The sequence below is a fragment of the Argopecten irradians genome, chromosome 15 (genome assembly GCF_041381155.1).
Source record: "Argopecten irradians isolate NY chromosome 15, Ai_NY, whole genome shotgun sequence".
In the NCBI taxonomy this organism is placed as follows: Eukaryota; Metazoa; Mollusca; class Bivalvia; order Pectinida; family Pectinidae; genus Argopecten; species Argopecten irradians.
In genome coordinates this window covers 32,002,940-32,028,729 of record NC_091148.1, presented here as the reverse complement: position 1 = coordinate 32,028,729, position 25,790 = coordinate 32,002,940, and the positions used below count along the sequence as shown (strand labels likewise).

Below are 25,790 nucleotides of genomic sequence, written 5' to 3'. Positions count from 1 at the left end.
CGAAGTATTTAACCGAAAGATATTAAAAATATCATAGTGTATTGTTTTGTTATTGTTACTACTGGAAGACATGTATCAAAAACATAAACACACGGTATTATGTATTGTGATCTGTTTACAAAATACCATATTAAGAATCTTTCTTTTATGGTCTCACAGATTGATAAATTATATGACGAATTTACAATTTGACGTTAAACGTTTGTTTTCTTCTCATTTACTCTCTGTTTCTGAATCATTTGTTACAGCTGTTGATGATGGTGCTAACCCTAGTGATGCTGTGTACAAAGGTAGATAACTCCTACACATTCAAAGACGGCAAACAAATCTGATGGACACCTGTTAAAGGGACAAAATGTAGGGGGAAATAGAAAATAATTATTAATATGTGCCATGAATCTATGTATTTCCCCCGATTTTATTTCGCCATGTATGTTATAAGGTTAATGAGAGTCGCAAGAAATTCTGGCTCTTAAATAAACAATTTGCAGCTTCTTGTTGCAGACTGCATTTATGGTTATTTAAATATACTATAAATATGATATAATAATATCCCAAAATTGTTTCCCAATTGATAAGAGCATAATATACTCCTTGATTTAATCACAAAGTACAAAGTAACATAATAGGATTGTTTGATACCATGGAGATGTAAAAGAAATTCTGAGTGTTCTCAAAAGAAACCGGAAACAGTGTATATCCCTCTCATAGCACTGTTAACGTACACATGTAAGCGCTTTTCGCGCAAAATCTTTTACCGCTAAAATATTTTCTGTACGTCGTTAGTGTGATAGTTACAACGGATACGTGAAGTTATCGGTAGCTTATTCAAAGCCAAGTTTTCGGTATAAATTGATTGTGATAAGTATGTTTACCGTACACCTGGGCCAAGTTATTCAAAGGGTGTTTGGGCTAATAACAGTTTAACGACAGTTTTCAAATCAAACAAAATTCTAGTAATACAAATTTTACAAAATTTTATAAAAATCTTAAGAACTCCAATCTTTACTTACTTACTGAGTTTGGTAAAGATATAATATGAAATTTTGCAGTAAATGAGAAATGAAAATTTCACCAATCATGTGATGAAGCTTATGAAGCCTTGAACAACCGGGCCCAGATTTGGATATTTTTATAACTAAATCTCCTAACTGCATGAGGGACTTATTTACCTAAGAATGTGTCACGTGGTTTTATTAGTCAATCACAGATGAGATTACAAAATTTAATGTTTATGCAATATGATGATAGCATTAATTTTATAGATGCTCCACCGCCGACGAATGGTATTTTTCTCTATCAAAAACAAGAGCAGACGAATAAGTATTTTTCTTCAGTTACAAAAGTTACTTACTTTACACCATTACCACCATTTAAAAGTTTGAGCTTCTTTTTTTAATTAAAGATAAAAAATACTTTAAAAAACAATTCATTGCATACCGAAAAATTCCGTGGCACTATGTCCTATATGGAATTAAGAATTGATTGAGCATGCAACATAAACAAAATAAATCATTTTATATATATATTTTTGGTCTTAATAAGACACATGTGAATACGATCATACAACAGTTATTGTTCAAATAATGGGTATCGTTAATGTTTTGTCGGCTTTGGAGCATCTTTAACTAATGAAAGTGTTATTTACAAACTATATTGAATTACTACTGTATAACATAGAATGTGGGTTTTGTTTTTAGAAACTCATTGTTTTCGTAGTTGCACCGAAAATGCAAATATAAACATTCCATGTCATATAGTAGAAAATAATTTAGAGTGTAAAATGACAACACACATCGTGATGAGGACCAATATGATACATAATACTCTGTTTCTATGTTTTACTATTATATACTTGCCTTTTCATTTACATTTATTTCTTTCATACGGGTGCAATACTGGCTGATCTAGGGCAATACAATCATGTCGCATGAGGCTGTATTGCATGGCTACACTCGTGACGTCACGGAATCAACAAAATTTCTATTTCCTCGATAAAATTTTAACATTTTTTTCACAAATTTGACTGGTTTTACTATAAAAGATGCAAACAACGGAATTTGTGTTGAAAATAATTTTTCATGTATGAAGTTCTTCGAATTTTTTTTAAAATGGCTGGATATTATAGTTGTAAAATTGCAATAAAACGTCGAGGTATGAAAGAAAAATACTCTTTCATAAGTACAAGCCTCGGGTTTTAATACATTTTGTGACCCTCAGGTAGAATATGCCTATCCTTCATATCCACATATGAAAGAGTCTTATAATACATACCGGTTTAAATATTGTGACTATAAACTGATTCAAGGACTGGTGAGTACAATTCTACATGTCTATTACTGTCGATTATAATTAACTTGACAATTAACCATATTTTAGCTTATAGGGGAAACTACAGAATTCGCTTGTAAAATGGCTTTTTCAAACAAGTTTGCTAATATTATATAAGCAGTGAACACTCTAGCACACATTCCAATAACAATAGGTTTTATCAATAAATAAAGAAACCATATTTGAATTATTTCTCCAAAACACTTTTTGGGGTAAAAGGTCTGATTTTGTAGATTTATCTACTTGTAATTCCACAGGCTTTATTTTACCGTCATATATTATACGATCAAGTTCACACTCGCACTCATCAAATCGACACAAGATTTTCCAGTGAATCCTGTATCTCTTTCTTGACTTTGTTTCGTCGTGCGCAACATTGCCGTAGTGAAAATTCAACTTGTCCCGGATTTAATTTGAATTTGTATAGTATGAAAATCAATGACATGGAGGACGCTTCTGTTTTCCGGAGCTCCTGATTCAATGTTTAGTATTTGTATAGTATTTGTTCTCTTCAAAATAACAAATGTTTTACAATTTTTAGTTGTACTTATCGTGTGTAATATGTAACAATCTATCGGTCATATGACGTTGTTTGATAAGGTTTATTTGTATGCATGCATATTATGTCATAGTATTATCTATGTCGTGGTAGGTTGTTATATCGACCAGTCGAGTAATAAGATGACTTGTTATGTCGACATGTCGTCTTATATCTAGAAAAGTCGACTTCGCTTATTAGTAATAGATCCACGATACCCAGCCCAGCCGTGAGGAATATAACTTAGATTTCCACTTTCACGTCGTCTAGTTTTCTTATAACTAGACCTTCAGATATAAATCTGTTTTAAGTCACGTAATGACTACCTACGATAACACGATCACAGAAGTGTGTCGCGATAATTTTAGAATTTTGTCAATTAATAATTCATATCATCAGAAAAGAAACTAATTGCTGATTTTCATTCCATCTTTGTTTGTTTTGTTTTCATCCCACAACCATTTTATCTATTTTTTCAACGTCATTGTGTTAAAGTTGTGTTGATTGTTTGATGTGTTTTTATTTCTTACATTCTCCATTCCCATTTATTAGATACAGTGACAATTAGAAGGATGTTATGATAACTGTAAATATAAAATAGCATATATCGCAGGAAATTACATGCAAAACGCTATTCTGTATTGCATATAAAAATGTTATCTGTCCTTGTTGGAAGGCATTGACCGTCATACTTTTCAGAAAAAAACGATTGAGTTTCGCTCACAACGAAAACCTACCCTCAAAGCCGATAACTCTTTAAAATGCAAAGATGAAACAGGATAAGAATCATGCGATACTGTGAGAAAGCCATGATTTCTATGTGTTTTTACTGACAGGCGAAATTGTATATCGGATATATGAGGTGTCCTTTATCGAAGTAAAAATGATATTATTGTGTATTGTAATCACCTTATTTTAGGAAGAAAGACCTCTCCTTTTTGACGATAAAAGAAACTCAACAAAAGACGACATTTTGATAGGCTTAACGCGTGGTTTACTAATCAATACTGACATTTATATACCAAATGATAAGCATACACTAAAGGTTAATCATTTATCAATATCATTTAGAAATGGAATGAGATATGAAAGTGAGATGTAATTTTGTAACTTTCTCTATGACCTTTACTTTTCTTGAATTAACAAAACTGCATATTTATTTGCAATGAATTTTGATTTGATATTTCCAGCTGGAAGTCAAGTATGCCCATAGAAGAGAATGCCCTTGTTTTGCTTTAGCAAATGACATTTTTGTTCTTTTCCCCTCAACATGTAATATTAAAAATAAAATTTTGACACTTCATCTGTGCTTGTTATTTTTTTATAGATTGTTCTGCTTATAAATACTAGTGGCTGCGTCAAAGCTACTTACATTAAGTGAAACGGCTTTTAATCAAAGATATATAAAGAAGTATATAATTGTAAAATCAATTTCGTAGAATCCCAAACGTTATTAGCTTACCGTTAATACTACATCTGTCATCACATTTCTTACAATTTACTTATTTATAAAAATAGAAATATTCATATTACTATATAGCCTTCACGGCGTCATTACTTCACAGAAATATGTTCAAAAGAGCAAAAGACATGATTAATACAATTCGAACTATATAGGCAGCCATATTTGATATAAGTATCCGGATTGGCTCCCCTCCCCTTCCCAGTTGGTTTTCTAATTTTTGCTTCAAATATATTTGCGAAACATTTAACAGTTTGTAACCGTCGATAAGTTTACGTCTTAATAAGTTTAGATTTAGAAATTATATTTTCAAATTGTTCACAGTTTGATAACAAACACTTAAAATATCACTAAAATATCCCGATGTAATTAGTAAAATACAACAAAATACTGTAATATACAGGTAATCAGAGTCGCAGGGTGATACGTCTCAAACCGTTCATGTAGTACACAGGTAATCAGAGGCACCGGGTGATACGTGACAAACTGTACAGGTAGTACACAGGTAATTAGAGGCGCTGGGTGATACGTGACAAACTGTACAGGTAGTACACAGGTAATTAAAGGCGCTGGGTGATACGTGACAAACTGTACAGGTAGTACACAGGTAATCAGAGGAGCTGGAAGACACGTGACAAACTGTACAGGTAGTATACAGGTAATCAAAGGCGCTGGGTGATACGTGACAAACTGTACAGGTAGTACACCAGGTAATCACATGCGCTGGGTGATACGTGTCAAACTGTGCAGGTAATATACAGGTAATCGGAGGAGCTTGGTGATACGTGACAAACTGTACAAGTAGTTCACAGGTACTCAGGGGAGCTGGGTGATACTTGTCAAACTGTACAGGTAGTACACAGGTAATAAGGGGAGCTGGGTGATACGTGACAAACGGTACAGGTAGTACACATGTAATCAGATGCGCGGGGTGATACGTGACAAACTGTACAGGTAGCCTACAGGTAATCAGAGGAGCTGGAAGATACGTGACAAACTGTACAGGTAGTATACAGGTAATCAAAGGCGCTGGGTGACACGTGACAAACTGTACAGGTAGTACACAGGTAATCAGAGGAGCTGGAAAATACGTGACAAACTGTACAGGTAGTATACAGGTAATCAAAGGCGCTGGGTGATACGTGACAAACTGTACAGGTAGTACACAGGTAATCAGAGGAGCTGGAAGATACGTGACAAACTGTACAGGTAGTATACAGGTAATCAGAGTCGCGGGGTGATATATGTCAAACTGTACAGGTAGTACACAGGTAATAAGGGGAGCTGGGTGATACGTGACAAACTGTACAGGTAGTACACATGTAATCAGATGCGCGGGGTGATATTGTCAAACTGTGCAGGTAATATACAGGTAATTACAGACGCGGAGTGATACCTGACAACCTTTACAGGTAGACCACAGGTAATCAGAGGCGCGAAAGGGGAGAAGGCGCCAGTGACATTTGATTAATGATACTACAATATATGTCAAAATTATATTCTGATTAATTTTTGACATTTACTAGCAGTTGTTTACAAAATCAAAACGAAAATTCATTAACTTCTAATAGGTATGATTTCATCGAACAAGACAGCTAAACCAAGGCGCGGTAGAGCGAAATGCTCTGTTGATTAGTTTTTATGAATATTATGATGCCAAACGCATTGATTCATTTAGTGTATGCATTAGTTTTACTAATTATGACAAAATCACTAATACTAAGGTCCATGTAAGGTTTAGAAACTGGTCGTTCTTATAATCATTAAAAATGGATTCAATTTTAATTCGTATACAATTTCTTCGATAAAATGTTAATTTAATCATCGGATCTAGCTATTTTAAAGTCATTACTAATCATGCCAATAATTTTATTAATTCAATATACGTATGATTTCGTAGATGCAATGTGAAATTAGCTTTACAATGGGCTATGATAAGTACAGGAACCGTCCACTGGTATGGTCTCCAAGGGATCCTGGTTGTAGTCATAGTTTCCTGAGGGAGATGTCAACTCAGAGCCGATAAGTCGTCAATCGATACAAAGTCATGCTATCGATCAAGATGTCCCAAGCCCACCGTTAGACAGTTTTGGGTACGACTCAAAATGTCACATGTAACGATTGGCCAGAACCGAGGAAAATTCTGAAAGACAAAATATGAAAGATGAATCGAAAGAATAGCAATACATTGTAAGTCATTATCAGATCGCATTCTTGTTTGATGAACATTGTGCTTGAATATAACTTGACATGAGAAAATTTTAATATGATCACGGCCATGTTTAATAACAGATAAGGTAATGTTTTGGAGAATACCATACAATGTGTGACAATATCTTCGAGCAATTTAAAAGTTAGGAAATTCTTTGGCTTAAATATGTTTTAATTAAATGAAAAGCATGTGTTTTTTATTGAAGTGAGTTATTTTAACGCAGTAAGGATAATTTATCTTTTTTATCTTTTTATCTTTTTAAGATATTATCTTTTTTTATCAAGAATGTATTTATTGACACAAATTAATTGATAAGTATTGCACATGAAAATCGAGTTTAATTTATATCTCCCACCAGACATCATGAAATTATTAATAGGAAAGAAAAGTAAAGTACGTATTCTCCACATAAAATAAATATGGTTATCTTAATCATGATAATATCTGGTTTAGACATTACATACATAAACTGTTAATCGGTTCATACCATTCACAATTCACATTTGATATTATCCCGATTTAGAATTACAGAACGTAGGTCACCATCAAATGTTCATTCCAATAAAGTTTTTGTCTAGTTAGCTTCCTTCAATTATATATATATACAGTATATCCCAGAATCCTCCCTGCTTACCTTCGTATGTGATGACTCCGTTTCCGTCCAGATCTGCCTCGCGCATGAGGTCCTGGAATTCTTCCTCCGTCATTCTTTCTCCGAGGCCAGTGAGAACAGCTTTCAGTTCACGCATTTCAATCATACCATCTCCATTCCTGTCAAAAACCTTGAGGAACCATTTTGTGTGATAATTCATATTTACTCAAAATTTATTTAGAAAAATGCATATTTCTGTCTAACTGTTGAAATAAAATTTGCTACATTCTATTTAATAATATCCTATTGTTTATTGTTTTATATAGTTATTTACTCCAACGATATTAATATAAAAATACATTACGCATAATTACTAAACATTTGAAAAGCATTCGTTACAGAGATTTTGTTCCCTAATTTACTGGTTAAAGTATTGGTTATAGATTTTGGCAATTTTTGGGGTATCTGACTTGGTCTTCTTTTCAAAGCTGTATGGGATACACACGCAATCTTAAAATAATGGATACTGTCTTAGACAATGTAACTTTTCTGAGCTTTTATAAAGAGGTCCCGTAAATGAGCAGTGTATTGAAAGAGCCATCCTATTTCATCTTGCATCTCCGAAATAAGCTGTTAGCGCAAATCAGACATTAATATTTTTCTTGCGAAAAAGCACACTGATTTCTGTTATATCGAGAAGCTCAGATGACCAGATATACATTGATGTTTGTCACTGAAGTCCGTGCATTTAAAGGATAATACGATGTCTGTGTTATCCTATTCAGTTGAATATTTTCGATTTGATCACAACTAAGACATATCGCGATTTCGGCATTATGTTATACAGAGAAATATCATTACTTATAAACTAAAAACTTCCTTGAGACCTGGGTCAGTTTAATGAAGATTTCTTAACTTTAAGGATTTCCTTAACATAACGTTTTTCATACGAAAGCATTACAGAGGCTAAGGACAAATCTGAAGTTAAAAAGCTTCCCTCATAATCTGTAATGCTTTCCTATGGAGATTTTTTAGGTTTCTATATTGCTTTCCTATGGACATTTTGTAAGCTAAGGATTTTATTGAAAGTTAAGGAATTCATTAAAAATTAAGGAATTCATTAGAAGTTAAGGAATTCATTAGAAGTAAAGGAATTCATTAGAAGTTAAGAAAATCCTTAGAAGTAAATGAATTCATTAAAAGTTTAAGAATTCATTAGAAGTAAAGGAATCATTAAAAGTTAACGAATTCATTAAAAGTTAAGAAATTCATTTAAAGTTAAGGAATTCGTTAAATGTTGAGGAATTCATTACAAGTTAAGGAATTCATTAGAAGTTAAGAAATTCATTAGAAGTTAAGGAATTCAATAGAATCATTAGAAGTTAAGAAATTCATTATAAGTAAAGGAATTCATTAAAAGTTAAGGAATTCATTAGAAGTTAAGGAAATCATTAGAAGTTAAGAAATTCATTAGAGGTAAAGGAATTCATTAAAAGTTAAGAAATTCATTAGAATCATTAGAAGTTAAGAAATTCATTATAAGTAAAGGAATTAATTAAAAGTTAAGGAATTCATTAGAAGTTGAGGAATTCATTAGGATTACGGAATTCATTAGAAGTTAAGAAATTCATTAGAATTAAAGGAATTCTTAAAAGTTAAGAAATTCATTAGTTAGAAATTCATTAAGGAATTCATTAGAAGTTAGGAAATTCATTAGAAGTAAAGGAATCATTAAAAGTTAACGAATTCATTAAAAGTTAAAAATTCATTAGAAGTTCAGGAATTCATTAAAAATTAAGGAATGTCCATGAAAGTGGACCCTGATATTATCAGGAAGGAAATTCATTAGAAGTTAAGGAATTCAATAGAAGTTAAGAAATTCATTAGAAGTTAAGGAATTCAATAGAATCATTAGAAGTTAAGAAATTCATTATAAGTAAAGGAATTCATTAAAAGTTAAGGAATTCATTAGAAGTTAAGGAATTCATTAGAAGTTAAGAAATTCATTAGAGGTAAAGGAATTCATTAAAAGTTAAGAAATTCATTAGAATCATTAGAAGTTAAGAAATTCATTATAAGTAAAGGAATTAATTAAAAGTTAAGGAATTCATTAGAAGTTGAGGAATTCATTAGGATTAAGGAATTCATTAGAAGTTAAGAAATTCATTAGAATTAAAGGAATTCATTAAAAGTTAAGGAATTCATTAGAAGTTAAGAAATTCATTAGAGGTAAAGGAATTCATTAGAAGTTAGGAAATTCATTAGAAGTAAAGGAATCATTAAAAGTTAACGAATGCATTAAAAGTTCAAAATTCATTAGAAGTTCAGGAATTCATTAAAAATTAAGGAATGTCCATGAAAGTGGACCCTGATATTATCAGGAAGGAAATTCATTAGAAGTTAAGGAATTCAATAGAAGTTAAGAAATTCATTAGAAGTTAAGGAATTCAATAGAATCATTAGAAGTTAAGAAATTCATTATAAGTAAAGGAATTCATTAAAAGTTAAGGAATTCATTAGAAGTTAAGGAATTCATTAGAAGTTAAGAAATTCATTAGAGGTAAAGGAATTCATTAAAAGTTAAGAAATTCATTAGAATCATTAGAAGTTAAGAAATTCATTATAAGTAAAGGAATTAATTAAAAGTTAAGGAATTCATTAGAAGTTGAGGAATTCATTAGGATTACGGAATTCATTAGAAGTTAAGAAATTCATTAGAATTAAAGGAATTCATTAAAAGTTAAGGAATTCATTAGAAGTTAAGAAATTCATTAGAGGTAAAGGAATTCATTAGAAGTTAGGAAATTCTTTAGAAGTAAAGGAATCATTAAAAGTTAACGAATGCATTAAAAAGTTAAAAATTCATTAGAAGTTCAGGAATTCATTAAAAATTAAGGAATGTCCATGAAAGTGGACCCTGATATTATCAGGAAGGAAATTCATTAGAAGTTAAGGAATTCAATAGAAGTTAAGAAATTCATTAGAAGTTAAGGAATTCAATAGAATCATTAGAAGTTAAGAAATTCATTATAAGTAAAGGAATTCATTAAAAGTTAAGGAATTCATTAGAAGTTAAGGAATTCATTAGAAGTTAAGAAATTCATTAGAGGTAAAGGAATTCATTAAAAGTTAAGAAATTCATTAGAATCATTAGAAGTTAAGAAATTCATTATAAGTAAAGGAATTAATTAAAAGTTCATTAGAAGTTGAGGAATTCATTAGGATTAAGGAATTCATTAGAAGTTAAGAAATTCATTAGAATTAAAGGAATTCATTAAAAGTTAAGGAATTCATTAGAAGTTAAGAAATTCATTAGAGGTAAAGGAATTCATTAGAAGTTAGGAAATTCATTAGAAGTAAAGGAATCATTAAAAGTTAACGAATGCATTAAAAGTTAAAAATTCATTAGAAGTTCAGGAATTCATTAAAAATTAAGGAATGTCCATGAAAGTGGACCCTGATATTATCTGTAAGGAAATTCATTAGAAGTAAAGGAATCATTAAAAGTTAACGAATTCATTAAAAGTTAAAAATTCATTAGAAGTTCAGGAATTCATTAAAAATTAAGGAATTCATTAAAAATTGAGGAATGTTCATGAAAGTGGACCCTGATATTAGCTGGAAGGAGAACGTTTAGTATAAAGTTGTTACCTTAAAAGCTTTCTTGATCTCCTCTTCCTCCTTTTCAAGATCCCGCCATTTTTTCGACATCATTGAGACGAATTCTTCAAAATCTATTTCCCCATCGTCTAGATAGAAATTACAGTTTTAAAAGTTAGATGAATTCAGAGCAGTAACCAAACAGGTCGCCTGATTTACTATCAAACTACAATAAAATAATACATTTAAATATCGAAGTTAAGAACAAATTTTTTTTTAGCATAAAATGACTGAAAAAGAGGTACTAAATTACTTATGTATCTATGTATATTCGAAGTTAGAGCATTTTCATTGGCTTAAAAATTTAATTTAGAATACAATGGCGTCGCCGTTTATAACGTCATTCTGATTGCTGAATGACGGCGTAATGATTCATAGACAAAAAGTCCCATAATGAATTTTGAATTTGAAGAGATTATCTTTAGTAAATTGAATATAAGGATAATTTGAATATATTTATTTATGTTAATGGAGATAAAACACAAAAATTGAGTGTACTCTATCATAAACCGCTTCGCGGTTTATTTAGAGTACACTCAGATTTTTGTGTTTATATCTCCATAACATAAAAAATCTATTCAAGTTAATCCTTAAAGGACTGCACAATTGTTCGATCAAAAGAGTTAAATAAGATATTCGCGGTTCAGTGTACAGGACATAACACAGTCTTGATGAGTGATAGAACCCGTTCTACGTTGTCATATCAAACATCTCTATCAACTTAGCTAAGAAGAAAACTCCGTCTGCTGAGTGACAGAGACAGTATATAACATCCTATACAACCCTTGGTGATCTGGGGTCGTTTTACAGAATATATTTTATATTTACATGTTGTATGGTTATTAAATGACGTCGTCACAACAGATACACAGACAAAGTGTCATCAGATAAATTCAGGTGAACTCGAAGTGAGAATTTTCTGATAAAAAAAATATATAATGCAATTAAAGTCAAAAACTTCACCTGGACTTATCCGGATTTATAGATGGAGATTTTTGTAAAGTAAAATTGGTCTGAAATTTACATAAAATGTTTTGAGATGAATTCACATGATTTGTTTAGGTGAAATCGACCTGAAATTAATCTAATGCTTTCAGATGAGATTTTCCGAAATTTCAGGTCAAGAAATTTTAGATCAATTTGCCCTGAACGTATTATGCCATCAGCACGACTAGATACCTCTATGCTACCTTACGACAGACTTGTAGGTTAATACCAGTGTGTGTTAGTAGTTTGTCCTTACCATTCCTAAAACTATACTCACTATCTTTATCTACTTCCGCTATGATTGACCGCACGTGCTGTGACGTAGGATTTTGACCTAACGCGCGCATGACATCAGTGAGTTCCGTTTCCGTTATTTTACCGTTCTTGTCTTTGTCAAAAAGTTCAAATGTCCTCTTTATTTCTGAAAAAAATCAAACGTATACCAATGTATTCCGGTTAAAAACATTTAAGTCATTTTAAAGCATTACACTTGTCAACGGCATAGTTTTTGTTCCAGGACAATACAAATCTAAACAAATCTAACATATTGAACAATTGAATATGCGCCAATTTTTAATTTTGACAAAGATTATTATAATATATACATAAATGAATTATAATATATATAATAGACAAGCATTTCAGGTTTTGTATAGTGTGACATAGTCAACTTCCAAATATATTGTTACAAATCTCCCAAAAGAATCAATTTGCATTTTTAGATATATAATGACAAGAATAAAGAATACAAAAATAATCTGCTAAAATAATGGAAGTATAAGAAGTAAATCTGTGTCATTAAAACCAACACCGCATCGGATACATTAGTCACAACGACCCCAGTAGGAACATCTCACCAATAAGCTTTATTATTACCTTAATGACTTCAATTTCTTAAGGTAGTTGGAGTATGTCTTTGAGGATATATAATCGCGCGCACAATTTATTTAAGTTTTAATTTAAGCTTACCAGATCAATTATTCGAAATATACTAGTTCAACACTCGGTGGAGCGACGCACTTGAAATATTTATTCCCTTTTTCTCGTTTAAAAAATAAATGTACTTGCAATTATAATCAAAACTTCATAATGTTACTAATCAGTTCGACCAGTGGAGTGAGTCAATGTTCGAGTAAGTTTTCCGGCAGATTACCGCATGTTTTCCACCTCTGGGTTTCAATTTCGAAACCAACGTGGAGCAGTTAGCAGCGTGTCCCCCAGGATTTCCGATTTTTCTACACCATCTAATCATGTCACATCCCTAAATAACCTTGGTGGTTAACAGGACATCAATCAAAACTAAACAAACTGCATATCAGATAAAAAAAAAAAAAACAACAACAACAACAAACAAAAACCAACCAAGTCGTTTCATATATCCACTTGTTATCATTGAATTAAATCGAAAACAGATTGTGAGTCACGATTTTGTTTTCCATTGCATTAACAGTGTGCACATAAATTGCTATCTGTTTTAATTGGCTATCAGGTGTTGACTATGATATTAAAGGGAAGCAGCAGTTCCTCTCCTGTGTTGTTCTTGTTGTAAGTTTCGGAGGTAAAAATCGGCCCCAAACTAGGGGGCGCTTGTGTTGGCGATTGGTGGTTCAATATTTACGTGAATGTTACACAAGTAAACCTATTTCTAAAACAGTAATGAGGAAATTATTAAACTCGAGCTCTGTTGACGGGTAATTGTAATCTTATTAGACTTGCTGGTAACTATGTCATATACTGCACATTAAGCAGCAGATGAAAGGGGATTAATTGCGAGGCAAGTCACAATGTCATCACTCGCTATTACGTCGAGACACTAGCGTCATGTTACATCAAAAGATGTTTTACCAACATCATCAAGTAATCTGATGTATTAGACCGTGCATGAGTGCCTTGGAATCCGTCTATCACTTTGTTATTAGACGCTTGCGTAAACAAGTATTTTTTATCAATTATAGGTTTTTAATGATTAGAAAATAGAAAAGGAAATACATCCTGTAAGCCGTGATGAGCAATGGGTGCAAAATGGTGAACATTAATTTAATCTTTTCCTGATCCTAGGGTAAAATCTCCTCTTTCCCAAGGCAACGTACATAGCCAATATTACCTAATCTGAAATTGACCAGAATTTCTGGTTAAAATGCGACCTGAATTTCAGAAATTGACCTGAATTTCACATGAAAATTCGCTGAGGTCAAATTCTGGTCAATTTCTGGTAAAATTCATGTGAAATTCTGGTCAATTTCAAGTGAGCGCTTTAACATGAAATTGACCTCAAATTATATTCTTGTCAATTTCATGTGAAATTCAGGTCAGTTCAGGTTAGATTTATAACCTGAAATTAACCTCAATTTTCTGAGGTCATCTTGCAGGAATTTTTTGCATGTCAAACTCATATGAAATTCCGGTCTATTTCAGGTTAGATTTTTAACTATTTTGCTTCCTTCGGGTCAATTTGACCGAAAAAAACTTGAACAGAAATTGACCTGAGTTAAGAAACTTTGACCAGAAATTGAACTGAAATTGACCAGATATTCTGGTCAATTCCAGGTCGACATTTCTTTACCTGAAATTCAGGTTAGGAAATATTGGCTGTGATAGGCTATTTTTTCTCCCATATACAAGTGAAGTGGGGCCGCGGTGGCCGAGTGGTTAAGATGTTACGACATATATGACCACATCCGCTCCACGTCTATTTAGCGAATTCGAATATATTTTTGACGCAATGGAAAATGTATGCAATGGTTATGTTGCATAGATTCATTTCGGGATGCAATTTATTATTTTTCATATTTTAACTTGAAGTAAAACCAGAAGCTCAAACTTTTCAATGGTGGTAATGGTGTAAAGTAAGTAACTTTTGTAACTGAAGAAAAATACTAAATTGTCTGCTTCTGTTTTTGAAAGTGAAACAATATCATTTGTCTGCGGTGGAGCATATTTAACAAAATGACTGAGTTTTTTAAAATCCTCTTGATGGTATATCATTTTTTTTATCAATTTAAAATACAAACATTTTCAGAATCAAACGTTAAAACTTAGTCCCCAATGCCTACTTGATTACTTTTTATCATAATATAACATACTTCTAAACTCTTGGTCGTAAGTTCGGAACATCGAGGAAGTGAGCAATACTAGGAAGTCACTTCTTTCTTACTTTATCAAATGATCAGACAAGAGGAAAAACAAATATCAGAAAATACAGAGAAATCTACAGTAATATATCTATAGCTTATAATGTTATATACAATGTTTATAATACATCGTCCAAAGCGTCAAATTAAGGACTGATTAAACTATGGTCTATGGTAAGAGATACTGGACAACTCTCAGCTTTACAATAATATACTGTATACTACGGACTATGGTAAGAGATACTGAACAACTCTCAGCTTTATAATAATATCCTGTATACTACAGTCTATGGTTAGATACTGGGCAACTCTCAGCTTTATAATAATATCCTGTATACTACGGTCTATGGTTAGAGATACTGGACAACTCTCAGCTTTATAATAATATCCTGTATACTACGGTCTATGGTTAGAGATACTGGGCAACTCTCAGCTTTATAATAATATCCTGTATACTACGGTCTATGGTTAGAGATACTGGGCAACTTTCAGCTTTACAATAATATACTGTATACTACGGACTATGGTTAGAGATACTGTACAGCTCTCAGCTTTATAATAATATCCTGTATACTACGGTCTATGGTAAGAGATACTGTACAGCTCTCAGCTTTATAATAATATCCTGTATACTACGGTCTATGGTAAGAGATACTGAACAACTCTCAGCTTTATAATAATATCCTGTATACTACGGTCTATGGTAAGAGATACTGAACAACTCTCAGCTTTATAATAATATCCTGTATACCACGGTCTATGGTAAGAGATACTGAACAACTCTCAGCTTTATAATAATATCCTGTATACTACGGTCTATGGTAAGAGATACTGAACAACTCTCAGCTTTATAATAATATCCTGTATACTACGGTCTATGGTAAGAGATACTGAACAACTCTCAGCTTTATAATAATATCCTGTATACTACGGTCTATGGTAAGAGATACTGAACAACTCTCAGCTTTATAATAATATCCTGTGTACTACGGTCTATGGTTAGAGATACTGGGCAACTCTCAGCTTTATAATAATATCCTGTATACTACGGTCTATGGTTAGAGATACTGGACAACTTTCAGCTTTATAATAATATCCTGTGTACTACGGTCTATGGTTAGAGATACTGGACAACTCTCAACTTTACAATAATATCCTGTATACTACGGTCTATGGTAAGAGATACTGAACAACTCTCAGCTTTATAATAATATCCTGTATCAACTACGGTCTATGGTTAGAGATACTGAACAACTCTCAGCTTTATAATAATATCCTGTATACTACGGTCTATGGTAAGAGATACTGAACAACTCTCAGCTTTATAATAATATCCTGTATACTACGGTCTATGGTTAGAGATACTGTACAGCTCTCAGCTTTATAATAATATCCTGTATACTACGGTCTATGGTTAGAGATACTGGACAACTCTCAGCTTTATAATTATATCCTGTATACTACGGTCTATGGTTAGATACTGTACAGCTCTCAGCTTTATAATAATATCCTGTATACTACGGTCTATGGTTAGAGATACTGGACAACTCTCAGCTTTATAATTATATATCCTGTACTACTACGGTCTATGGTTTAGAGATACTGGACAACTCTCAGCTTTATAATAATATCCTGTATACTACGGTCTATGGTTAGAGATACTGTACAGCTCTCAGCTTTATAATAATATCCTGTATACTACGGTCTATGGTTAGAGATACTGGACAACTCTCAGCTTTATAATAATATCCTGTATACTACGGTCTATGGTTAGAGATACTGGACAACTCTCAGCTTTATAATAATATCCTGTATACTACGGTCTATGGTTAGATACTGTACAACTCTCAGCTTTATAATAATATCCTGTATACTACGGTCTATGGTTAGATACAAGGACAACTCTCAGCTTTATAATAATATCCTGTATACTACGGTCTATGGTTAGAGATACTGGACAACTCTCAGCTTTATAATAATATCCTGTATACTACGGTCTATGGTTAGAGATACTGGACAACTCTCAGCTTTATAATAATATCCTGTATACTACGGTCTATGGTTAGAGATACTGGACAACTCTCAGCTTTATAATAATATCCTGTATACTACGGTCTATGGTTAGAGATACTGTACAACTCTCAGCTTTATAATACATATCCTGTATACTACGGTCTATGGTTAGATGATACTGGACAACTGTCTCTCAGCTTTATAATAATACCCTGTATACTACGGTCTATGGTTAGAGATACTGGACAACTCTCAGCTTTATAATAATATCCTGTATACTACGGTCTATGGTTAGAGATACTGAACAACTCTCAGCTTTATAATAATACCTGTATACTACGGTCTATGGTTAGAGATACTGGACAACTCTCAGCTTTATAATAATATCCTGTATACTACGGTCTATGGTTAAGAGATACTGACAACTCTCAGCTTTATAATAATATCCTGTATACTACGGTCTATGGTTAGAGATACTGAACAACTCTCAGCTTTATAATAATATCCTGTATACTACGGTCTATGGTTAGAGATACTGAACAACTCTCAGCTTTATAATAATATCCTGTATACTACGGTCTATGGTTAGAGATACTGAACAACTCTCAGCTTTATAATAATATCCTGTATACTACGGTCTATGGTTAGAGATACTGGACAACTCTCAGCTTTATAATAATATCCTGTATACTACGGTCTATGGTTAGAGATACTGGACAACTCTCAGCTTTATAATAATATCCTGTATACTACGGTCTATGGTTAGAGATACTGGACAACTCTCAGCTTTATAATAATATCCTGTATACTACGGTCTATGGTTAGAGATACTGAACAACTCTCAGCTTTACAATAATATCCTGTATACTACGGTCTATGGTAGAGATACTGAACAACTCTCAACTTTACAATAATATCCTGTATACTACGGTCTATGGTCTATGGTTAGAGATACTGAACAACTCTCAACTTTACAATAATATCCTGTATACTACGGTCTATGGTTAGAGATACTGAACAACTCTCAGCTTTATAATAATATCCTGTATACTACGGTCTATGGTTAAGAGATACTGAACAACTCTCAGCTTTATAATATACCCTGTATACTACGGTCTATGGTTAGAGATACTGAACAACTCTCAACTTTATACAATATATCCTGTATACTACGGTCTATGGTAGAATACTGAACAACTCTCAGCTTTCCTGTATACTACGGTCTATGGTTTGAGATACTGAACAACTCTCAGCTTTATAATAATATCCTGTATACTACGGTCTATGGTAAGAGATACTGAACAACTCTCAGCTTTATAATAATATCCTGTGTACTACGGTCTATGGTTAGAGATACTGGGCAAACTCTCAGCTTTTACAATAATATCCTGTATACTACGGTCTATGGTTAGAGATACTGAACAACTCTCAGCTTTATAATAATATCCTGTATACTACGGTCTATGGTTAGAGATACTGGGACAACTCTGTCAACTTTACAATAATATCCTGTGTACTACGGTCTATGGTTAGAGATACTGGACAACTCTCAGCTTTAGCATAATAATATCCTGTATACTACGGTCTATGGTTAGAGATACTGAACAACTCTCAGCTTTACAATAATATATCCTGTATACTACGGTCTATGGTTAGAGATACTGGACAACTCTCAACTTTACAATAATATCCTGTATACTACGGTCTATGGTTAGAGATACTGGAACAACTCTCAGCTTTACAATAATATCCTGTATACTACGGTCTATGGTAAGAGATACTGGACAACTCTCAGCTTTATAATAATATCCTGTATACTACGGTCTATGGTTAGAGATACTGAACAACTCTCAGCTTTATAATAATATCCTGTATACTACGGTCTATGGTAAGAGATACTGAACAACTCTCAGCTTTATAATAATATCCTGTAATACTACGGTCTATGGTAAGAGATACTGAAACAACTCTCAGCTTTATAATAATATCTGTATACCACGGTCTATGGTTAGAGATACTGTAACAACTCTCAGCTTTACAATAATATCCTGTATACTACGGTCTATGGTAAGAGATACTGACAACTCACAGCTTTATAATAATATCTGTATACTACGGTCTATGGTTAGAGAAACTGTACAACTCTCAGCTTTATAGTAATATCCTGTATACTACGGTCTATGGTAAGAGCTACTGGACAACTCTCAGCTTTATAATAATATCCTGTATACTACGGTCTATGGTTAGAGATACTGTACAGCTCTCAGCTTTATAATAATATCCTGTATACTACGGTCTATGGTTAGAGATACTGAACAACTCTCAGCTTTATAATAATATCCTGTATACTACGGTCTATGGTAAGAGATACTGAACAACTCTCAGCTTTATAATAATATCCTGTATACTACGGTCTATGGTAAGAGATACTGAACAACTCTCAGCTTTATAATAATATCCTGTATACTACGGTCTATGGTAAGAGATACTGAACAACTCTCAGCTTTATAATAATATCCTGTATACTACGGTTATGTTCTATGAACAATCTCAGCTTTATTAATAATATCCTGTTATACCACGGTCTATGGTAAGAGATACTGTTCACAGCTCTCTCAGCTTTATAATAATATCCTGTATACTACGGTCTATGGTAAGAGATACTGAACAACTCTCAGCTTTATAATAATATCCTGTATACTACGGTCTATGGTAAGAGATACTGAACAACTCTCAGCTTTATAATAATATCCTGTATACTACGGTCTATGGTTAGAGATACTGGGCAACTCTCAGCTTTATAATAATATCCTGTATACTACGGTCTATGGTTAGAGATACTGGACAACTCTCAGCTTTTATAATAATATATCCTGTATACTACGGTCTATGGTAAGAGATACTGAACAACTCTCAGCTTTACACTAATAATATCCTGTATTACTACGGTCTATGGTAAGAGATACTGGACAACTCTCAGCTTTATATAATATCCTGTATATCTACGGTCTATGGTTAGAGATACTGGACAACTCTCAGCTTTATAATAATATCCTGTATACTACGGTCTATGGTAAGAGATACTGGACAACTCTCAGCTTTATAATAATATCCTGTATACTACGGTCTATGGTTAGAGATACTGGACAACTCTCAGCTTTACAATAATATCCTGTATACTACGGTCTATGGTTAGAGATACTGAACAACTCTCAGCTTTATAATAATATCCTGTATACTACGGTCTATGGTAAGAGGATACTGAACAACTCTCTTTATAATAATACCTGTATATCTACAGTTCTTGGTTAGTACTGGGCAACGTTTCAGCTTTACAATAATTACTGTATACTACGGTCTAATGGTTCAGAGATACTGAACAAACTCTCAGCTTTATAATAATATCCTGTATACTAGGTCTATGGTAGAGATACTAACAACTCTCAGCTTTATAATAATATCTGTATACTACGGTCTATGGTAAGAGAATACTGACAACTCTCATTTATAATAATATCCTGTATACCACGGTCTATGGTAAGAGATACTTTGACACAACTCTCAGCTTTACAATAATATCCTGTATACTACGGTCTATGGTAAGAGATACTGAACAACTCTCAGCTTTATAATAATATCCTGTATACTACGGTCTATGGTTAGAGATACTGGACAACTCTCAGCTTTATAATAATATCCTGTATACTACGGTCTATGGTTAGAGATACTGGACAACTCTCAGCTTTATAATAATATCCTGTATACTACGGTCTATGGTTAGAGATACTGTACAGCTCTCAGCTTTATAATAATATCCTGTATACTACGGTCTATGGTAAGAGATACTGAACAACTCTCAGCTTTATAATAATATCCTGTTATATACTACGGTCTAATGGTTTAGGTAGAGATACTGGGCAACTCTCAGCTTTATAATAATATCCTGTATACTACGGTCTATGGTTAGAGATACTGTACAGCTCTCAGCTTTATAATAATATCCTGTATACTACGGTCTATGGTAAGAGATACTGAACAACTCTCAGCTTTATAATAATATCCTGTATACTACGGTCTATGGTTAGAGATACTGGACTAACTGTATACTAGCCTTTATAAGCGTTTAATATCCTGTATACTACGGTCTATGGTTAGAGATACTGAAACAACTCTCAGCTCCTGTATACTACGGTCTATTAAGAGATACTGAACAACTAGCTTTTTATAATATCCTGTATACTACGGTCTATGGTTAAGAGATACTGGACAACTCTCAGCTTTATAATAATATCCTGTATACTACGGTCTATGGTTAGAGATACTGGGCAACTCTCAGCTTTATAATATAATATCCTGTATACTACGGTCTATGGTTAGAGATACTGGACAACTCTCAGCTTTATAATAATATCCTGTATACTACGGTCTATGGTTAGAGATACTGGGCAACTCTCAGCTTTATAATAATATCCTGTATACTACGGATATGGTATAGAGATACTGATACAGCTCAACTGTAGCTATAATAATATCCTGTATACTACGGTCTATGGTAAGAGATACTGGACAACTCTCAGCTTTATAATAATATCCTGTATACTACGGTCTATGGTAAGAGATACTGAACAACTCTCAGCTTTATAATAATATCCTGTATACTACGGTCTATGGTAAGAGATACTGAACAACTCTCAGCTTTATAATAATATCCTGTATACTACGGTCTATGGTAAGAGATACTGAACAACTCTCAGCTTTATAATAATATCCTGTATACTACGGTCTATGGTAAGAGATACTGAACAACTCTCAGCTTTATAATAATATCCTGTATACTACGGTCTATGGTAAGAGATACTGAACAACTCTCAGCTTTATAATAATATCCTGTATACTACGGTCTATGGTAAGAGATACTGAACAACTCTCAGCTTTATAATAATATCCTGTTACTACGGTCTATGGTTAGAGATACTGGGGCAACTCTCAACTTTATACTAATAATATCCCTGTATACTACGGTCTATGGTTAGAGATACTGGACAACTTTCAGCTTTATAATAATATCCTGTGTACTACGGTCTATGGTTAGAGATACTGGACAACTCTCAACTTTACAATAATATCCTGTATACTAATGTCTATGGTAAGAGATACTGAACAACTCTCAGCTTTATAATAATACCCTGTGTACTACGGTCTATGGTTAGAGATACTGGACAACTTTCAACTTTACAATAATATCCTGTATACTACGGTCTATGGTAAGAGATACTGAACAACTTTCAGCTTTATAATAATATCCTGTATACTACGGTCTATGGTTAGAGATACTGCATTACACCTCTCAGCTTTATAATAATATCCTGTATACTACGGTCTATGGTTAGAGGATACTGGAACAACTCTCAGCTTTTATAATAATATCCTGTATACTACGGTCTATGGTTAGAGATACTGTACAGCTCTCAGCTTTATAATAAATATCCTGTATACTACGGTCTATGGTAAGAGATACTGAACAACTCTCAGCTTTATAATTATATCCTGTATACTACGGTCTATGGTAAGAGATACTGAACAACTCTCAGCTTTATGATAATATCCTGTATACTACGGTCTATGGTAGATACTGGACAGCTCTCAGCTTTATAATAATATCCTGTATACTACGGTCTATGGTTAGAGATACTGGACAACTCTCAAGCTTTATAATAATATCCTGTATACTACGGTCTATGGTTAGAGATACTGTACAACTCTCAGCTTTATAATAATATCCTGTGTACTACGGTCTATGGTTAGAGATACTGGACAACTCTCAGCTTTATAATAATATCCTGTATACTACGGTCTATGGTTAGAGATACTGGACAACTCTCAGCTTTATAATAATATCCTGTATACCACGGTCTATGGTAAGAGATACTGAACAACTCTCAACTTTACAATAATATCCTGTATACTACGGTCTATGGTTAGAGATACTGTACAGCTCTCAGCTTTACAGTAATATCCTGTATACTACGGTCTATGGTTAGATAAAAGGCAACTTTCAGCTTTACAATAATATCCTGTATACTACGGTCTATGGTTAGAGATACTGGACAACTCTCAGCTTTATAATTATATACCCTGTATACTACGGTCTTATGGTTAGAGATACTGGACAACTCTCAGGTTTATAATGAGATATCCTGTATACTACGGTCTATGGTTAGAGATACTGGACAACTCTCAGCTTTATACTAATATCCTGTATGCTACGGTCTATGGTTAGAGATACTGGACAACTCTCAGCTTTTACAGTAATAATCCTGTATACTACGGTCTATGGTTAGATATAAGACAACTATAATAATATCCTGTATACTACGGTCTATGGTTAGAGATACTGGACAACTCTCAGCTTTATAATAATATCCTGTATACTACGGTCTATGGTTAGAGATACTGAACAACTCTCAGCTTTATAATAATATCCTGTATACTACGGTCTATGGTTAGATACTGGACAACTCTCAGCTTTATAATAATATCCTGTATACTACGGTCTATGGTTAGAGATACTGGACAACTCTCAGCTTTATAATAATATCCTGTATACTACGGTCTATGGTTAGAGATACTGGACAACTCTCAGCTTTATAATAATATCCTGTATACTACGGTCTATGGTTAGAGATACTGGACAACTCTCAGCTTTATAATAATATCCTGTATACTACGGTCTATGGTTAGAGATACTGGACAACTCTCAGCTTTATAATAATATCCTGTATACTACGGTCTATGGTAAGAGATACTGTACAGCTCTCAGCTTTATAATAATATCCTGTATACTACGGTCTATGCTGTTCAGTTTAAAACAATTGGACTTGACAACCCCAAGAACTTATGCGACAACATCCGATCATCAAACAGGAAAGCGGAATGTCACTAATTAGTCACGTGACACAGCACACGCCGTACCTATAAAGCTGTCGTGTAATATTAACATTTTATAATGATGATGTTCGTATGTCACACATCCTAGTCGTGTTCTAGGTGCCAGGTTAACATCCTTTTGTGCTAGGTTCGTAATGAACTAAATGTCATCGGCCATTAGAATATCTATAGGGTGTACATCGCTCTCACACCATCCTTTATGTCACACCGATACGCGGTTCACAAAAGGACAGCGTCGTTACTTGTCATGTTTAGATATTTATAGAGTTGAAAGACGAGAGAAACGATAATGCTTAACCAAAAACCATAGCAACCGGAATTTATACAAAACCTATTATGTAGGTCATGGAATATTTCCTTACATCTTGTTATTGTCACTAGCTGTTGATCAAGCCGTCCAGGTACCGAGCCCGACTTTGCATTTAATATTATATAATTGTGTATGTTCCGACATTTGCTCCGACACTGAATGGGTACACATACGAGCGTGATTACGTGACTACAAACAGTTTGCTGTTCGGTCTATTTCCAATGAAACATTAAATCACATAGATCGCAATTACATTTTCAATGTGAAAGTCTGACACAATTAAGGATGTACAATATGTATTCTTCTGAGGTTTCAGTCCCGTTGAAGTCTCGTTTAGACAAAGATCAAAGAAGTTATGAGATTTTCAAATATATTTTATCAATATCTGTAGCAAGTTGCCAGATGCAAATTTTGTCAAAAAATTACATTTCTATTTTCAGTAGATTTTTTTATACAGGGATTTTAAAAAATGGCCCATTTGGCGGCCATTTTGAAATTGTGTCTTTTTCTGTCTTTTTCCTCTTTGAGTAGAGCCATAGTTTAACCATTTTTTACTGAAATTGTTTTTACTTAAATCATCACTGCACCAGCATTTTTAGCTGTATCGAGCTAATTTCTGCTGTAAATCTTCACTAGGTTCGTGGTTATTAAAATATTGAGCATTATTGCGTGAAGTGATACGCTTTTGTCACTTTATTTTTACATTTAATGGTAATTTGAGCAATTTAATTGTTTACTCTAAAATACCGAAAAATAACACATATTCAAATGGGGCAAAAAAGTAAGCACACTGACCCCTCGTTTCTCTGCCTAATTTAGAAAGAACAACCCATTCTCTATTGATATGCAAAATATAAACAAAGTTTAATACCACAACTGTTTTTATAAAGGGTTAAATTTGGCAAAAATGGCTGAAAATGGTGTATTTTGTAGCTTAAAATTAAGGGGTAGGGGTAGCATATGTTGTTATTCTGGAAAAAAAATGAGTCTTATTAATCAAAACTTGTATATTTTTAAAAAAGACTACAGGAAAATAAATTATACAAACTTCCATACATATCAAACATCTCATTAGGAAATTATGGCTTTAAATTCTTGTGTATATGGGCAAAACGGCAAGAATCCCAAATAATCTAAGATTTTGTCAATTTGGTATTTTTGAGTGACAATAGCTCAAAAACAAGCACACCGACATATGTTTTTTCTTCCATTTTTTTTGTATGGTATGAACTCCTATTTCCAAAAATCTATATGAGAAAAAAAGTTTAATACAAGAAAATTTTGACTTCTCAGAGGTGTACATCCTTAAGTTCCGTGCGCGATTGGATTTCCTGCATTTTGCGAGCGATCACATATTGCAAAAATATTTGCTGTGAAAAAAAAAATAACAATCAAATCAGTTGAATTGTGAAATAAATTGCCGTGGATGGGTTGTTTGGTGTTAAAACGCGAAATGAAGTAAGAGTTAAGAGAATGAGCTGAATAATGGAGAAACGATATTTATGTACATACCTTCTCTCATCTTACGTGTACCTGGGGTTTGAGGATCCTGGAAACACACAAAAACACAGGTATTTAAAGTAGGTAACATAGATCTCATATGCTT

At 33.1% G+C, this 25,790-nt stretch overlaps 2 protein-coding genes across 2 annotated transcripts in view; one reads left to right on the top strand and one right to left on the bottom strand.

Moving 5' to 3' along the window:
* LOC138308846 (tetraspanin-1-like) overlaps positions 1 to 4,170 on the top strand; it is a 50,107-nt gene extending 45,937 nt beyond the window's left edge. Inside the window, exon 8 of the mRNA XM_069249873.1 lies at positions 249 to 4,170. Within this exon, the coding sequence (XP_069105974.1) occupies positions 249 to 332 (84 nt within the window). The 3' untranslated portion in view covers positions 333 to 4,170. The remainder of the gene's footprint in view (positions 1 to 248) is intronic.
* On the bottom strand, positions 3,841 to 25,790 carry LOC138308847 (calmodulin-like). The gene is made up of 5 exons (XM_069249874.1): positions 25,697 to 25,790; positions 12,060 to 12,203; positions 10,787 to 10,884; positions 7,178 to 7,325; positions 3,841 to 6,474 (listed from the first exon to the last, which is right to left on the bottom strand). The coding sequence occupies exons 1-5, from the start codon at positions 25,782 to 25,784 to the stop codon at positions 6,440 to 6,442; spliced, it is 513 nt and encodes a 170-aa protein (XP_069105975.1). The 5' UTR covers positions 25,785 to 25,790; the 3' UTR covers positions 3,841 to 6,439.

What these genes read in the sequence shown, in the direction of transcription:
- LOC138308847 (XM_069249874.1), bottom strand. Translation starts at nt 25,784, where the DNA reads ATGAGATCTATGTTACCTACTTTAAATACCTGTGTTTTTGTGTGTTTC. An exon ending in TACACGTAAGATGAGAGAAG is followed by an intron (nt 12,204 to 25,696) that starts GTATGTACATAA and finishes GATTTTTTTCAG; the next exon opens with AAATAAAGAGGACATTTGAA. An exon ending in AGCGGAAGTAGATAAAGATA is followed by an intron (nt 10,885 to 12,059) that starts GTGAGTATAGTT and finishes ATTTCTATCTAG; the next exon opens with ACGATGGGGAAATAGATTTT.